At 31.6% G+C, this 19,241-nt stretch overlaps 1 protein-coding gene across 2 annotated transcripts in view; it reads right to left on the bottom strand.

Moving 5' to 3' along the window:
* Positions 1–1,798: 1,798 nt before the first annotated feature.
* LOC127730017 (FMRFamide receptor-like) overlaps positions 1,799–19,241 on the bottom strand; it is a 34,064-nt gene continuing 16,621 nt past the window's right edge. For both annotated transcript variants that reach the window (XM_052238064.1, XM_052238063.1), the window contains exon 2: positions 1,799–4,496. In XM_052238064.1, the coding sequence (XP_052094024.1) occupies positions 3,289–4,455 (1,167 nt within the window). In that variant the 5' untranslated portion in view covers positions 4,456–4,496 and the 3' untranslated portion in view covers positions 1,799–3,288. The remainder of the gene's footprint in view (positions 4,497–19,241) is intronic.

Raw genomic sequence — 19,241 nt, 5'->3', positions numbered from 1 at the left:
TACTAATGAATTTTTGAAACAGAAATTAATTAAGAACCATTTTAGTCTTGTTTTAAACTACACAAAAAGCGAATTGAAATTAATGAAACTAAAAACAAAAAAAAACAAACAAACACAGAAGCAATGAGTAACAGAACGAAAATTTGTCTCTTGTTTAGAATAGACCTTTGTAAAAACGTATACCTTCGTTATCTCAAAAAATATTTGATTACTTAGCAAACAAGAAATTACAAAGTCCTGTTTGGTTAACAAATGTGCCATGTGACAGCTCATAATCTACTGAATCGGAAAGTATATCATGGTTGCTATGTACTTTATAAATTGGAAAGGCATTTCCAAAACCGTATGTGTCCTTTTTTAGTGGTAAATTGTATCATTTGATGGGTAATGCTCAACTAAATTCAACAAAATATGGCGACTAGTTACTTTTGTTAATTGGAAATGACGTAAAAACGGATTTTTTTTTTGGTTGAAAATTGGACCCGATGACAGCATATGTCGTCTTTCTTATTCAGAAACAGGTTTAATCATTTGACGATCATTGGATGGGACATTCTAACAGTTATATTGTTAAAAACTTGTAATAACTTAATATAATCATCTGCGACCATTTTGATAACAATCAATGCCAAAAACCCCTTTTAAAAATCCAACTCAGCGTGTCAGTGTACATGTAGTACAAAGCAGGGTTCATTTTCATATCATGTCCGTGTCCTGATATGCGTGTAATATTTTCCACTGAACGTTAAACACAATTCCATTATCATTAAACACCTTTGATTTGGATTTTGGATTTTAAGTGCATGTTATAAGTTATGGCGAATATGTATATATTTCTTAAATAACTTCAGTTACCTTTTCTATTTCGACATGTTTGTTTATTGAAACAGCAGAGTTGACCATCTGAATTATTTTGTTCATACATTATTTCCTGCCAAGTTATCTTACATTTATCTTGATACGTCCCGTGTTTGTCTTAGTTTTTATATTGTTTCTTTATTTTACGATGCAATTGCTGTAAGATTTCTTTGTTCTAAGTCTTATGTGTTGATATAACCCTGTATCTGTGTTCTTCGATGTATATGTGTATCGTTATCGACAAATAGCAAACAATTCTACTAAAACCGATGCTATGGGGCTTTCTAGAACTTACATTGAGATGTCAATTTATTCCGTGTCCATGGTGAAGGCCTCACTGTGATTTTGAGACGAAGAAAAAGTAATAAAATTGTTGTCCCTTTGCCGTGGAATTTGATAAATGCGTGTGTCATTAATTAATACGCCATATCCTATATTCTCCATTGAAATATCTCTAAGGGTGGGTGAAAAGTAAGTAGAAAACTCATTTACCTGAAATTTACTACTTCCCATGACCGTAATTAGTTCTAAATTAGATTAACTAGAATGTGTATGTTATTTATAAATAGTTATAATGTGAATATAAACTACCAAGACATTGAAAGTGTAGAGAAAACTGTACTTTAAAGTAGCTTTCCCATTCCAAGGGTCTTATATATAAAAAAAAGAAATATAGGCAAGTGAGACAATATTCAACCATTCAACAAAAGAATTTAAACATTTCAAGAATGCAATACGAAAATATCCATTTTTGCTAGCTTTACACGTCATTTAGTTACGTTTAGTACAAACATGTATCTATAGAATATTTTGGAAAATGTTTAAAGACTATAGGAAAGCGGTGGACTAGATTAACCAAAAAGAAATACTATAATATCAACATAAAAAATGTCTCAATACCCAAGCTCTATTTTTCCCTATTACTTCTGTTACAACAACACCCTGAATTCGTTTAGCAGTTCTTATCTGCGTATGAAATAACAAAAGTAAGTAGATATGATTTATTTTCGGACTGATGCACAATGGAAAACATGTTTCTGCTAAATAATACAAATACAAAGCTTAAGTTAGATCTCAGTTGACATAAAATCATTTAAAAGCTGAAAGGGGTGTCACTCCATTAATACATATAAATTCTTCGAATGCAGATATTGCGTCTAGGGATGAAAGCATAAAGTTCAAAAATGGTTTAGTGCTTTTACTTCAAAAAGACTTTACCCAAATGAGTAAATTCGTATCGTACATTTACATTTTCCAGACATATAAATCATCAAACATGATTGTACATTCTCAACTTCACTTTCTCCTCCAAATGTATTTAATGGAGTAACACCCCTATATGGAAATATATTACAAATGAAAGTACAAACATTTGAGTATGAAGAAGTAATTACAATCGATATTCTTTACCAGTCTTACATAAATATTATATTTTGCTCGTGAGAAAGAAATTGCAAAACATAATTTGAATGACAGAATAAAAACGTTGCATATCATTGCAAAATTTTAAAAAAAAAGTTTAAAACAAGTTGAACACTGGTTTTACAAATTGCGGAAAGGTTGTTTTTTAATCTAACAATAATATTATTTTAATAATCGGGAATCTAAATAAACTCATCATAGATACCAGGATTGAAATTTTGTACTTGCTCCAGACGCGCGTTTCGTCTACAAAAGACTCATCAGTGACGCTCGAATCAAAAATAGTTAAAAAAAAAAAGGCCAAATAAAGTACGAAGTTGAAGAGCATTGAGGACCAAAAATTCCTAAAAGTTTTGCCAATTACTTTATTTCCCTAGACGTCTTTACTTTTTATATATTAATTCACTGACAAAACTGTTGTATGAATATAACTAGAAGAAAAGGATCAACAAATATAATAATACAGACGTATTTTCCTGTTGTTTTTATTTGATTGTGGACAAAAATCAAATATTTATACACAAAGTTGGACCGACATTAAAGATGTATATTGCTCTTGTAAGGAAAAAAAATACAAATATTGTGAAAATTTAATTAATAACAACAAGTTTTAGACCCAAGTATACTTCTCTATGAGAATAATGCGTTTCACTCGCATGGCCAAACAGGCATATATCACATCCATAATTCACCGGGCAGTCCGTGTCTAAAATCTCGTTATAATTGTACAAACAGTACATGGTTGCTCCGATCCTTGATACACAAGATGAGAAAAACACGAGACAAAAGATCGTCAAATATTATTTAATCACATTATCTTTAGCATGACGGTATTTTGATTAATTTGTGCAATCAGTAAATGAAGAATAATATATAACATGTTCGTATTGACGGGTATCATGCAAGATCTCGAGTCATTTGACGCAAATAAAATTTGTGTTGGAGCAATGTTAGTTCAAATGTAATATTTACACTCAAGAGCACATGCTTATTCCGTTCATTACTACATCAAACAAAGGTTTCTTTGTTGTTATTTCCGCTTCCGCTGCTACTGTCTTTCCGATTTACAGATTTAGCTTCTTTTTCGATGCATGTGCCGTTGTTCAAAAGTCTTTCTTGAGACGGTTTCGGGGCTAAACACCGCGTCAGAAATATCTTTGAAAATGTTGTTCGGAATATTTTGCTCATACTGCAATATAAGACGAAGTTGAAGGCAGAGTTGATTGCTAGCAGAGAATCTGTTATTTCCCTTATTCCTTTCACTAGATTTGATTCGTCAACGTAACCAAAGCCGAAGAACAGTGACATAAATGCATCCGGCATTATACAAACAGTAAAAAATATAATGATTGCTATAAGCATGAGCGTTATTCTATTCCTAGAAGAAAGTTTCTTGCCTTTCACTCTCTGCTTTCTTAATTCATTAATTATTCTTGCGTTTAGAAATATAAGAACTATCAACGGTATAATAGATCTTAAGGAGTTCTGTACCCATGTGTATGGGTCCATAAAATCTGAATTATTTCCCAGGGCACTCGGCAGCACTGTATAACACGTGACATTTTTGTTGTTGTCCACTTGATGAATTGCCTCGTAACGTAAAGCAGACGGAACAGTTAGAATTATCATTGTGAGAAACACGACGGTGCTCACTATTCTTGCCTTACTTATAGTGCACATCTCCTTGGCTTTTGTTATGTGGCATATCGAAATATAACGTTCGACTGCCACAGACACTGTTAGCCAAGCCGTCACACAAACTGACATGTTGAATATGTAATGCGCATATGGATAAAAATTTGAAATCAGCCTCATGTCCTTGTCCAGATTTTGATCTTGTAGAACAACCATTATAAAGTAAAAGAAATCATTGATGAGTTTGATTGTGTCCGAAACAGCTAGAGCTGAAAGGTAGACATTTGTTGATGTCGCCATGTCTTTGTGACTTAAGACGATCAAAGTCAGTGTGTTTCCAATAATACCCAGAATGCATACTATTGGATAAATAATGAGACCCGTGATAAACTGGGCCACATTATAAAAACCTGAATACTCATCTGTTGCATCGTCACACGGTCCAAGTCCATTTGTCATATTTAGTGCTACTATTTCAGGTGTTGAGTTGAAAATTACAACAAGGCTTGAAAGATTTCCACCTATCCCATAGCTTCCCATTTTTGTTTTTTACGAGGTCAGTTTATTTACACTGTCCAAATCTGCAAAATAAAAAATAAAAATGTTACGAGTGAGATCTATAGTAAAGAAGGGCATTGTCTTTTAAATGTCACAGAAAAACTTTGTACGTGTTTATGTGTTTTTCTCTGTCTTTAATTTAATTATACCTTCAAATTAACAAAATGACATATTGGTCATAAAAGAAGAATTTTATTGCTGTAATACTAGGAGCTTAACGCAGACACTGTGTGTCGCCAATGGACGACTGAATGAATCAAGAAAGCATCATAAATCGCGCTAACAACATCAAATTTCTAATTAAAGTATTTGTTGTAAATGAAAGCAGATAATAAAATACGATCATATATAATTATTGAATGCATTAATACGTATCTCCTAGTATTACCAATTGATTTTAATTATGTCTGACAATAGTCATTATTTGGATAATTTTGGCACCATTGGAACTCGTGATAGACAGACATTGACGAAGTATTATTTGTTTAATAAAAGTTAATGGTTCTAGTCAATAGTCTTTTCCTTCCAGAATTAATCCATCTAATTGATAGCTTCATTTTTCTTGTTAGTAATAAGTTATACATGCATATCTTTAGAACATCAACATGTCTATAGTGTTGTTGGGTTTTCTCATTGACGTATACCCAACGAATCATTTGTTTTCATATTTATATCAACGACGTTTCTACCGGACCTATTGGGAGATTTTATTTTTGGAGGAGGGTATTTAAAAGCATCTTTACTGTTGATTTTGTTTTTTAATTATTTACTAGCTAAATGTCTTCAATATGATTTCCAATTCATTTTCTTCGTCAATTTTTACTTATTGAAATGAGGGATCGTGACTTTGACTTCATGTACTTTTTACTGAAATTTAATGTTGCAGCAGAGAACGTAGCTTTATCGTAAAATGTGCTTTAGCCAAACTGTTATATTTCAGTTTTTCCCAATCTAATGTAAAAATCCATTATTTCCAGTTTCATTTATGGTCGAACGGCTTAATCGCTACAGTTCAAGTAGATATTCTAAAACAAAATTATTATTAGACACAACTCTTGATTAACATTTCAGTTTCCGATATATAATGATACTTGACCGAATGAAATACAATACTTAAGTTCGAAACATGTTTCAAAGAATCGGATTAACATGTAAACTGATAATACCACTATGAAAATAAATGTATCATATGTAGAAGGTTACAAGAGAACAATTATTTGTTATGCATTTTCCGTAGGGTACCAGTGTGAACAATACACAAACTAGAAAAAAATTGGTAGCAGTTCATGTGACTAGACATGTCAGCGTTGTATAACAGCCAAAACATAAACTGCAGTTCAAATTTTTTTTTCCACGCTTAATGGGAAAGGCAATATTTCAATGACTCTGATGTACATGAATTGAATATATTTTCTACACTTTGTTTAATATGAATTTAATTTTCTTGATTTTTTAAACCTTGATTAAAAAACCGTACCCTGTATCATCAAATCAGGAGCCTCACAAGATTTTATTCGAAGTACCATCTTTGTTATCGGTAAAATTTAAACAAATAATTGCGCTCTTGTAATCAGTAAGATACCGCATAAGTATATCAAGGTTTCCAAAACTAATCAAATTAACAATTTTCTTAAATAGGAAAAAAGGAATGCAAAATAGGGTTTTTCTTAAAAAGGTTTCAGTTAATTGATGTTTGCTTAGCGTCTAGTGGCAAATATTTCATGCAAGTTTAGGAAGAGAACAAAATAACAATACATACAATAGTAAGATCCTGTAATATAGGCCTTCCGGGATGAATTTGGATTGCCACTGGAAGATGATGAGGGTATATTGGATAGGGACAGAAATTTTGCCTTGCAACAGGCCATCTATGAACCCTTCAAAGAGCTATTGGAAGGGTTCTTAACCTGCATATGCGTGGCTCTCTAGCTCGCTCTCCACTAGAAATCGGATTTTACGTCCCCATTCTGACCGGACGTGGCTGCGTACTGTAGCTTATAAATCCTGAACAGTCAAAAGGACGCTCCACTTTGGCAAGGGTTTTATTGTTGGTTGGAAGAAGACCAAAATGATCATATTTCTACTTCCCAGTCACACTTGGGGATTCAATGTTAAAAAAGTAAACATCTATACAATAATTTTTTCTATTGCCTAAATCAGTTTCACAGATTTCTTTAGGTACAAGAAGACATGCGGGTCATTTTCCTATAGCTATCACGTACAAATATGTTTTTTGAAGAAACGTTATCAACTAATATCAAAATAAACAGAATTGACGATTGTTTTAACTTGTGTCTATATCGGTAAAGATATAATAAACATACTAACAGACGAAGAAACATGATTGAAACACGTTTACGATATATTTTATCAGCTGAATGCTTGTTTTATTTTCAGTCAAGATAGAAATACAACATAATTTGTTCATAGTGTACGGTCATTCAAATCGTTTACTCGCAGTTTGATATCTAAATTATTACTGTAACTCACGATGAATGGAATGGTCAAGGAAAGTTAACCCTCATGTTTGACAGATGTTTATAATTGTATTATCTTAAAGCATTTACTTTATCTTATGTTTAATGTCTTAATAATTCTCAGGTTATTGGAGAAGACAGCTTAATTACAAAACACATTCTTCACATGTATCTTTAATTCTTTTTAGTTTCTTTCTACAGTTCAAATGATGGAGGTATGGAGAATAATAGCAACAATCAAAAAGCATATCAAACTATGTATTCTATAATTTATGATAGGATTAAACACATTTTCAACCAAAACATTTATTACATTTTCTTTCAATTCAAACTTTCAAGGATTACCAGGATTCCATCCATTTGTATTCCACTTGTTCAATCGAGGTGTAAACCCAAGAGGAATAAATATAATCATCTATTGACATTCAAGTATTTGTAGATATGAAAATCATATAATATTTTGTTAGCAGGGTTTTTAAGATGTTAATGAAAATCATAAAAGAATTTTTTAGCAGAATTTTTATTTTATTTTCTATGAAGTCAACCGAAGCTGCTGTAAAGGGATGCAAGCTGGGAATAGCCAACGGTATGTTATGTGCTGGTATCCTTTACAATTGCTTACATCCACTTCATTTGAACTTTGGTGGATAGTTGTCTCATTGGCAATCATACCACATCTCCTTAATTTTATATTTTATATTAAAAGATGGTTGAATTGGGGGGAAATATTCAACTTTTAAGACTACTAGTATCTTTAAAATGTATCACAAATTTATAACATAACCTCAAAGAATTTTACTTCTCATGATATGTCCGACAATCAGTTCTTTGAAGGCATTCGTTAGACTAAACTGAGACTTTTCTGCGTCGAGTGTACAAGTCCGAAGATTTCAAAAGTCATTGACGAATGAATAGATGTTTAACATCCAGTCGCTAATATTACGTGTGTATTATAACGAGACCAATTGGATGTGATTTTAGAATTTAGATTGTTGTTTAGTCGAATATACCATTCTTTATAAGGTTTTTGTAAAGTAGTTATAAGTTATCCAGTATAAAGAAGGGGATTTGTTGTCCTTTTATAAAGGAGAGAACGCCGGGTTTTGTAATTTTCTAAAATCTGCTCTTCACAGCCACATCTTGTTTTATAAAATCGGTATACTAACAAAAGATACACAGAAAACCAACAATAAAAATCACTACAGGAAACAGAATTATTCAATAATATCGGAATTTCAGACAATACTGACGCTAGCACCATGTTACGGATCTGCAGAAACAGAAATCGTGCATTACTACACTTTGGATGTGTAGCAGGATAATTATACTAAATCTTCCGGAGCTCCTAATATCCCCCTTGTTTTAGGTGGGTTTCGTGTTGCTTAGTCTTTAGTTTTCTCTCTTGCGTTTTGTGTACTGTTATTTGTGTTTTGGTCGTTTTTCGTTTTTTTACCATGGCGTTGTCAGTTTTTTTTCCGACTAAATATCGCTTTGGTATCTTTCGCCTCTCTTTTGGTGCTGTATTTTCATGTTGTTCGCATCAATCAGTCATAAACAGTGCAAAAAAGTTCACTCTTGCACAATATCCAAAGTAAACCTATTAACATTATTCTATAATTGAAACACTAAAGTAAGCTATTAGTAATTGAATCGATATTGACCCCGAAGTATTTTAAGACGAAATAATTAAACTATATATCATAATTAAAATTCTTATCAACAAGTATGTTAACAAAACGAAAGGGTTCAAGAATGCTTTTTAAATTTGTATGCTTAGTATATAGAAGCTAACTGAGCAGTATTTTATAATAGCAATGCACTCGTAACATTTTACTTTGAAATGCACCTTATCAGGAAACATCACGTGCTGAAGAACAACCATTTATTTTGTCGCTTCCGCGCGTGGCAGTTTTAGCAGATGAAATATAACTTGCGAGGATAAAAATAAAGGAACATTTTTTCTTTTGATAATGGTATTATCTCGATGTGATATCTAGGTTTTTCAATTTACTAAATACTTTAAAATATGTATTATGCATTATGTATTTGACCCACATATATAATTTTTTTTTAACTTAAGACAAAACTGCTTTTTACTGTCTTAAGTCTCGAAGATATAAACTTGCAGCTGAAAAAGCAATTTTATAAATATTTTCTCTTAAATTGTACAAATCATTAATATCAGTGTCCAATTAAAATAATGCCACAAAGGAAAAGAAGGTATAACTTTCCAAACAAGTCTGTTATTTATTAAGGAATGTACTTGAGAAAGTGTAGAATGTTTTGTAATTACCTAGATTAAACTCGTAATGAAGCTCTATTTTCCCTAAGCGCTAATCTCTCAAAGGAACATTTGAAGCATTGCACAAAGCATGCAAGATCTTACATAAACGTTAATTGCGTATTTACATGGGCGAGATTTATCATTCTTTAATGTGCTTCTTAACAAGTATTGGCGTCAAACTGCAAGACAAAAATTAATTTTGCGAAACAAAAATACATAAGCTAGAATACAATATATTTTATATCAATTACAATTTTATGACGATTCAGCTTAGAGTCATAAAGGTTTGTGTCAGTTGGTTTTAAAACATTTACATAGAAGTGTAATCATTTATCGGCACAAAGTTCAGATTTTGGCGATTAAACCAGAAAAAGACAATATAGTACAACGATTAATATTACCATACAAAATCAGTGATAAGGTATAAATTTGATGACAGAAAAATAGATTTCATTACAAAACATCTTCTGAAAGTGTTACTGCATCTGAAAAATTTGAGATAATGACACTTTTCCTGTTTTATCAAATTAATTGCACTTTTTGAACAATAGAAAAGATAAAATATTTATTTATTATACTTCTATGTAAATCAGATGTAATTGTCTCATTTTTGCGAGGCGACCACCCCTCAGATATGAGAAGTTTACATCTAATACAAAACAGCCTTTTAGGCTCCGTGTTGAAGGCCGTAATTTGACCTATAATGGTTTACTTTTACAAATTGTGACTTGGATGGGGAGTTGTCTCATTGGCACTCATACCACATATTCTTATACCTATTTATCTGTTTGATGCTGATAAAGCTTACTACCTTTCGTGATTTTTAAAAAGCCAGACCTGTAATCTAGGGGTTGTCGTTGGTTATTGTCTGACATTGTTATTTGTTTATTCGTTTATTGTTTTTAATATATAAATCAGGTCGTTTGCTTTCTCTGTTGGATTATTTCACATTCTGTCACCCTGGGGCATTTAATACATAGCTTTTCACGACGAATGAAAAGAGCTGGTAGTGTCCTTTAATGGCACCATCTACTTTACAGATAATGTCCTTAATCTGAATAATTCAAAGATAGTTACTATGTTGATCGCAACTATCCCATTTTACTTGATATAAAGAACACAAAAGAAACGGTTAGGTCAAGTTCATATCTTGACTTGCATTTAGAAATTGACAATGAGTGTCATTTGAGAACTAAACTTTACGACAAAAACGATTATTTCAATTCCCCTAATTGTGAACTTTCCATTTCTGTGTAGCAACATTTCAGTAGCGCCTTCATATGGAATATATATCTCCCAATTGATATTCCAGGGTTTGTGTTTCCTATCATGATTTCCCTGAAAGAGGGTTGCTACTTACACGAAAGCTATTGAACCAAGGTTTCTAATGATAAGGATAACGTCATCTCTTCGACGGTTTAATTTAACGGACGTTATCATGACTTGACTGATCGTTATGGAACATCTTCGTCACAGATAACCAAGGATATGTCCCACCTCTCGTAGCCACTATCTCGTCTTTTTTTCCTCGATTGTGACTCCATTTAATACATCTTTTTTACTTACCATAAGCAACACCAAGGCTATCACTAGTGGAGCAAGAACTGCTTACTCTGTCGGAGCATTCTAGTTCTCTCCCGGTTTTAGGTGAGGTTTGTTTTGCTGAAAGTTTACGCGCGATAGATATACTTAAAATGTAAAGAATAGATGATGCCATTGGATGGCTTTCTTTGGTTTGAGTCCATATTAAGTAAGAATCGAATCAATTCATTTGTTTTTCTTCATTTTAACACTACTGTTCTGCAAATTATGTCTTTTTCTTATATGATAGCTCTTAAGATATCATGTTATTCTCAACGAACCATTTGCTGCGTCTGCGCACCGGCATCTCATCGGCCTGGAGGTTAATAAATTGGCAATCAGGTAAAATGACTTTTCCATTTGGTACAAAATGTTACATCCGTTTGAGACAAATGACAAAGGAATAACGTTTTATAATATTCATTAGAAATATCACAGTACTTTTTAACATCGGTATCAAGACGAGATATTGGATCATATTGACTTCCTTAAAACATCGTTTAAGTTTGGCGCTTTCCTAGACACCTCTCTAATATTGGTGGCTGTACTTCATAGTAGATCTTCATAACGGAACAAAATTAACAGATCATAAAGAGAGGACATTTTGCCATGCCCAAAACAAACCTGTTTAGAGTTAAATATGAAGAAAAAATAACAAAACATGTTAACATTGCTTCAAGACATCATAAAAAAACTCATCAAAGATACCAGGCTTATGATTGTGTACGCCAGACGGACGTGCGTTTCGTCTACAAAAGACTCGTCAGTAACGCTCGAATCAAAAAAAAAAAATAAAAGGCCAAATAAAGTACAAAGATGGAGAACATTGAGGACCCAAAATTCCGAAAAAGCAAAGAGATATCAGTCGAGTCGCAACGATGAAACACCAACGGTATACACAAGTCTATTAAGCCGCACAAAGTAAGATTTAAAGGACGATTCGTCAATTTGATACTTTATTAATAACATTACAGCAAACATATGGGTCTGAAATATCACTTTCAAATTCCTTCATATTGAATCTTGATTCTACCATAAATTTCTATAAATGTGATAAAATCAAAATTTAGAAAAATTTTGACCGATTTATGATAACTTTATCCCAGTTGAAATAAAAATGACAATATTGCGTTCATAGAAATTTTATCGTCTCTGATAGCAAGAAAATATCGTATAGAAAGGAGCCGACGGAAGAGTCATGTCCCGTGTATAATATTTTTTTTTATTAAAGATAACTATGAAAATTATATTATTAAGGTCTAAAATGACACCAGTCACTTTAACGTTGGATTTACATTTCATTTATACATTTAGACAAATCTGGATGTTTGCAAAGAATTTACTGTCTAATTAAAATATATACAGCTATTGATAAACTATCTTTCAAGTTGTGTTTTCTTAAGGTTTTCATCAAGTTTTACATAAAATTTGGGGAGTTTGCGGCTTAAATGAAGATAGGAAAAACCATGAGAATTAGATATGTCAACCATTTTTCGTGAGTGTACATTGTAAAACGTGCAATATTTTAAATGTGTGTTGAACAAATGAAAGGTATTGTATACTTGTGAGTGATAAATGAAATTGTATAATGTTTAATTAAACGAATTAATATGAAAATCAAAACCAAGTAAAAATACTTGACAAGTTTGATGTTAATGCATTTTATAGATATATTTTTGCTCAAAGTATTACAGAAATACATTATAATGTTTCGGATCTAAACCTTTGTATTCCCCTCTTATATTTAACGTTAATTAAGTTGATAATTAGCAAATGAAGTTCTGGGTATACATAATCACAAATATATTCCAGAAAGATATATGATCAAAGAGAATTGAGAGAAGTGATTTGTTTACTATTGACACGAACATCTCATTAAACTAAACAACTTCTTAAATTTGCCAAAATTTTAATTGAAATTCCATGATTCCGTTGTCTGTATACTATCTACCCACTATATAATATGTTCTTTACACTTTCAGCTCTTGACGGGAACATAAAAAGTGTCTATACATAAGCTATTATTTGAAAAGGTTTACAATTAGAAATGCATCCATCATATTCTGCTTGGTTATTTTGTAGAATAATACATTAACTTCTTGAAATTCAATTTCATCTGTAAAATTGAAAAAGCACACACTTCCTGTTAAAATTATGACATCAGTTTCTTAATTACTTCAATGAATTTATCAAAAAGTATGAAATGTTAAAGTTGCTTGATAGGAGTTTCCAAGTACCGATATCAACTTTTAATGTGTTAATATTTGTATCTTGTTATGCCAAGGAGGTTAGTCTAGCCTCCTTGGTCAAGAAAACTTGAAAGGGATTGTATACTATTTTCATTTTTATGATGGTTTTTTTTTTCAGGTACCAGTTTCCGATGCAGCGTGTATTTTTCTCTTTTACATTTCAATTCTTTTTGTTCTTTCAAAGGTGCTATGGGACTTGATAAATACATGTATATCGGTAACTTCGTTGCAACTTTCCTTGACGACTTTTCTCGACAACTCTTGTATTAAATATCCTATTCTTACCCTTCATTATATTAATCAAATAAATTTGATGGAATTAATGTCGCATCCTATTTTTTGTTCTTATTAACGTTAGATCTTAAGTTAGCACTTTATTTTGCCATGATCTTATCGGTCATATATTTCTGTCATTTGTATTTATTTATTTTGAGGAGTATTTATAATCCTGTAATTCTGAAATATTCCTTCAAACATGGAGTATGGGTTTATCTCATTGTTGCAGGCCGTACGGTTGCCTATAATTGCTTACATCCACTTCATCTGAACTTTGGTGGATAGTTATCTCATTGGAAATCATACCAAATCTCCTTATTTTTATAATATTTATACCTCTTTGAAGGTAAACGATTGATAGTTGGTTGCTTAATATCCAGTGGCAAATATTTCATGCATATTCAGGACCGTATATAAGTAAACGATCGACAGCTCTCATACTTAAACAGTATGTGCAGTTGATCATAGTTTTGCCGCCTTTTTAATTCGATATTTTTTTGCCGAAATTATTGCCGTTAAATATGCATGGTGTTCTTTTGGGTATTTTTTTTAATATTTGATAGAATCTGGTTCTGGATAAGGATCCCTTTAACATTTTTTTCATGTCCTTCTGCAAATGCAAAAAAAAATAAATCTGTTGTAAAACGTAAAACAACAAAAATACCGAACTTCAAGGAAAATTCAAAACAGAAAGTCCCTTAACCATTGGCAACATAAAGCTCAAACACATCAAACGAATGGAAAACAACTGTCATATTCCTGACTTGGTACAGACATTTCCTTATGTAGAAAATGGTGAATTGAACCTGGTTTTAAAGCTAGCTAAACCTCTCACTTGTATGACAGTCGCATAGAATTCCATTATATTGACAACAATGTGTGAACAAAACAAACAGACATAATAGGTAAAAATGTCAAAAATAGGTAAATGATTTAGAAATTAAATAGCGTATGGTTCTGACAAGTTAAGCATACTTCTTCATGTATTCATGTTTCAAGCTTTAATCATTTTTTTATTTTGTCATTTCATGCCAGTTTAAAAATATCCACCAGGTTGACAAATGTTTATATCACATGCTTAGTTTATTTGAAAGAGGAGAACGTGATATTAAGTTTCCATAAATAAAAGAACAATCATTGGAAAGACAAAAACGTAACATGCATGCAACATTTGTTCACGTTTAGGTCATTAAAAGCAATCTGCATAATTTTCCAATTTTCAATATTCCATGTTTTTGTTGAAAAAAACAACTTTATTTTTAATATCTTTCCACTAATTTAAAGCAAATAATGCGGGTTATTTTGTAGATGAAATTATTGTTAATAAAGCAGGACTGCAAGCATTTAATGGGTTACTTTCTCCCTACTAATTGTTGTTATATGTACATTACTGCGACAAATCAGCAGTATCAATTCATTCTCACGATCACGAGAGTTTTAATTGGAATATGCCACATAATAACCTGATAGTAACGACAATGTCATTTTTATTTAACAAACCACGTTGACAGCTTCTTTGAATGTATGTCTGTCAAAATGTTTATATTGAAGAAGCATATTGTATAGTCCATTGTCGGATGATTCGTGGCAGAATAATGATGGTTCCATGTGTGAAAAGATTTATGTCTAATTTTCCCCTGATTTATTTCACCGGCAGGGTTACTTTAAAAGGCAATCAAAATTTAAAACATGAAAGCTTCGTATGTGTCCTCGCAATTTTTGATAAAATTAAATCATATTTCTGAAGAATTAATGAAATTATTAATGCTAATGAGGATGAATGAAATAACTCATTATAAATTTTGTGCGTTCGAATAATAAGATTGCTCAAAATTGAGTATAAAAAATGTTCTAAACATAAATGGTTAATGACATTCAAAACAAAAATCAAAGTTATTACGGAAAAATAGTACTTTAAAGTATGAATTGATAAAAGATACTTTTCAATTCCTTTTGGTTCCAGGTCTCATGCAATACCAAAAAAATAAAAAAAATTGTATCAAAATGGAATAAACAGCAATGCCATAGATTGTTCATGGATATTCGTTGAAAAATCGAAAGTCGTTCAAGCATAATAGTTTCGACTATCTCAAATGCTCAAATCCAAAGTTTGTCCTCGTCTTTCTAAAAGTAACTCGGCAAAGAAAGCACAAATAGGGGAAAGCAGTTATAAATATTTAATCATGAACGAAAAGCAATATAATGGTTGCAGTATTCAACTGACCTTTTGAACCAGTACTTAGTCTAGTGTGATTATTTTCACGACAGTTTTACTTTCATATAGATGACTTACAGTTGCGTTTATGATCATTTATTTTAGATTTTATTTTAATTTGATTGGTATTTGCTGCTTCTCCACTAAGTACGCGGCATTAACGAGTAAAAGCCAGATCTGGGCGGCTCGAAGTACTTTTGCCTTGTAAAAAAGCATGTTAAAAAATGCGACCCATCTTGTCGGTCTTATACAAAACAGGGTCTATATTCATATCCCATTATCATGTTTTCGTCCTGCATATGCATTTAATTTGTCACTGGGTGTTAAACAGACATCCATCCATCAAACACTCATGCAACGTTTTAAATTATATCATTATCCAAAAATATGGAAGTATTGTATAATACTTCCATGGTCAAAGTAATTCAAAATTCTGTGGTTGGTTGTTTCGGATTTTCTTCTAGATGATGAATAGGCATTTTTATTTTCAAAAATATCTGATCAAATAATTTTCATTTTAACAATAATGAATTAAAAACATTGCAGTTATTTGATGAATATAGTCAATTTATGTTCAAGGTTTCTGTTACTGTTATTTGAATATATAATCACAACGACATCATAACGATGGAGGGTCTGGATAGGGTTTACAGAGTAGAGAATAATGGGCAAAAAGTGCAGAATAAAGGGCAAAAATAATAAAGAATAGAGAAAAACAGGCTAAAAGAATAGAGAATAATGGGGTGCTTAAATATAAAGAACAGTTAATAATGGTCGAAATAAATAAAGAACAGGTAAAATGGTTAAAAACATTAAAGAATATATATAAAGAAATGAAGGACCTGCATCCAGACCCTCGTGATGTGGATTGAAGGAAAATGTGTCAATTAACGTTTAATATTACGAGAAATGTGATTTCTAGAGATTTTTCCGTATAACGGTTGTTGCAAAAAGTTTACTATACAAGTTTTATGATTTATGGTTTTTTAGTAACAATTAAATTTTCCAAAAACAATCCAAATAATGATTAGTTATCATTTTGTAGAAAAATTATTATTCAACTGAGTGCACTATCCATTAGCGTACATATTAAATGGTTTGATTCCTAAAAGAACATAAAAATCCTGTTAAAAGAACTTTCAACTAATTCCAATTAGTGCCGGGTTCGGCACGGAAATTTTGGTGTCTTATTTTGCTACATGCTGTTTTGTTGCTGTCTTAATAGTATTTACTTAACATTAGTTCAAATAATCCTATGAAATATTTCCGAATTTATATTTGGTATTCATTAAATATTGAAAAGAATACACAATACACCCAGTTGTAAATGTATTATTCATTATACAACCGTAACTTGGAAAAAAAGAATCACATTGTACATAAAACAGGCCGTTAGTTTCCTGATTTGAATTGTTTTACATTGTCATTTCAGGGCCTTTTACAGCTTACTATGCGGTATGGGTTTGCTCATTTTTGAAGGCCGTACGTTGATAGTTGTTGACTTCTATGTCATATGGTCTCTGGTGGAGAGTTGTCTCATTGGCAATCATGGCGCATCTTCTTATTAATATGAAAATACAATAAGGTGAACTACTGTTCATTTACTGTTTTTTATAACCCGCATAATTATGTCAAGAAGGTATGATTTGTTGTTGCCGAGAAAAAAATGATGAAAAATTAATTTCTGTGCACGACATTTTGAGGATATAAGTTTCAATGAAATAAGTCTTGGTTACATTCACGTCATTTGGACTGTTGCGGATAATTGTGTCGCAATCGTATCACATCTCCTTTATTTTTATTAAGCAACAGAAATGTGTTTCTGTAAACTTACTGACAAACTATAAGTTAAACCAGTATACCTCTCTATCCATATATAAATATGTCATGAAATACTAGAAAATTATAAAACAGCGAGCTTTCGTATATGTTCTTCATGTACACAGACATTGGGAAAACTCAACAAAGATGCCATGCTTATAATTTGGTACGCCAGACGTGCGTTTTGTCTATATGAGACTCATTCCTGGTGTTCGAATCAAAACAGTTGGAGAGCCAAATCAAATACTAACTTGAAGAGTATTGAGAATCAAAATAATGCTTTTATATATGGTCTTCATATACACAGTTACTGGGAAAAACTCATCAAAGATGCCAGGCTTATAATTTGGTACGCCAGACGCGCGTTTCGTTTACATAAGACTCATCACATATGCTCGAATCAAAACAGCTGGAGCGCCAAATCAAATACGAAGTTGAAGAGCATTAAAACCAAATATTCTGAAAAGTTTTGCCAAATATTGGAAGTGCTTACACTTACAACCGAGCTTAGCGACGATTTAAAGGATTCTCATTGATATCCTTGTATGACTGTAATACATACATGTAGTTTGAGTTATTAAGAAATTTTATAAACAACCGATTTATTCTTATTTTGCAAATAATGATATTTTTTTGCCTTACAAAATGCACTGCTATTTCAGATTACAAACACGTACTATAACATGATGTTTACAGGAAAATTCAGTAATTGGAGCGGTATAAACGGATGTACTGCATAAAACCACAATGCTTCATGTGAAGTTTGATGAAATAAAATTATCCTTGGGATTTCCACCATGAATGAACACATCATATCTTAAAAAAATAAAGACCCACAAAAAGCTTAAAATACAGCATATTTTTTAATGCAGCCACATAGCATCAGAAAAGAAGTTTAACATCTTTGTGTTTACAAATTTGAAAAAAGAGGAAATGGAGCGAATGTACACGTATAAACAATCCATCAAATGCGACGAGATAACTATATGGGTATATCACAGGAACTGCTGTTGTTTTACTACTCTTAATCATGGCGGATACTTGAAGATATTCAAAAGATAAAAAACATTTTTGTCAAAACAAAGCAGCACAGTTCCAATCTAACTATTTAGTAAATCGTATGCGTTATCGAAATGAAAAAACTGATACAGCGCTGTTATTGACACAAATCTTTTGCTTCTTTCAGATAACGTAACTGTGCAGAACCATTAAACATTAGCGATTCAGAGTTATACTTGAAAACGTAAAGTTTTATTTACAACCTCTTTGAGAATAGTTTAGAGGACAAAAACTGTATTTTTCTTGGTTTTTTTTTCAATATTAGGTATAATTTTAGTTCTACGAAATTAAATGACGCTTTCAAATCATGAAACATACATTTTTCTATTATTGTAAATATAAACAAAAATATTCAAAACATTAAAATAAAACCTGACAATAGCGAACTGACGAATGTTTACAAAAAAATGGTAGCTAATTGAGGATTTAATGCACAAAGTCAAGACATTTGTACTTGTCTAATTGTAGTTTGAACCCATATCGAGAGCATTGTATTTTGAGAGGGACTGAAAAAGTAGTCTCAGATTTTAGAGCATAAATGAACATGTCAACGCAGTTTGAACAGTTCTTTCATATATTGACAACATAACACTATCCGAGACAAGCTTTCCTATCCAAGTTTAGCGCCATATGGTATTGTTGCATATGTTAAGATTTTTCCAGTTTTGTAAATTGAAAATTTAAAAATATATCTATGCTATAACATCTTGATATATTTGGAATTTCAATTAAAAAAATAGAAAATATAACACATGATGTGTACCTGAAGAATTTATAAAAATTTCGAGCATCTGCCGTCATCGAAG

Source organism: Mytilus californianus, unplaced genomic scaffold (assembly GCF_021869535.1).
Source record: "Mytilus californianus isolate M0D057914Y unplaced genomic scaffold, xbMytCali1.0.p SCAF_2, whole genome shotgun sequence".
Taxonomy (NCBI): domain Eukaryota; kingdom Metazoa; phylum Mollusca; class Bivalvia; order Mytilida; family Mytilidae; genus Mytilus; species Mytilus californianus.
The sequence above is the reverse complement of the archived record's forward strand: the minus strand, read 5'-3'. Positions and strand labels throughout refer to the sequence as shown.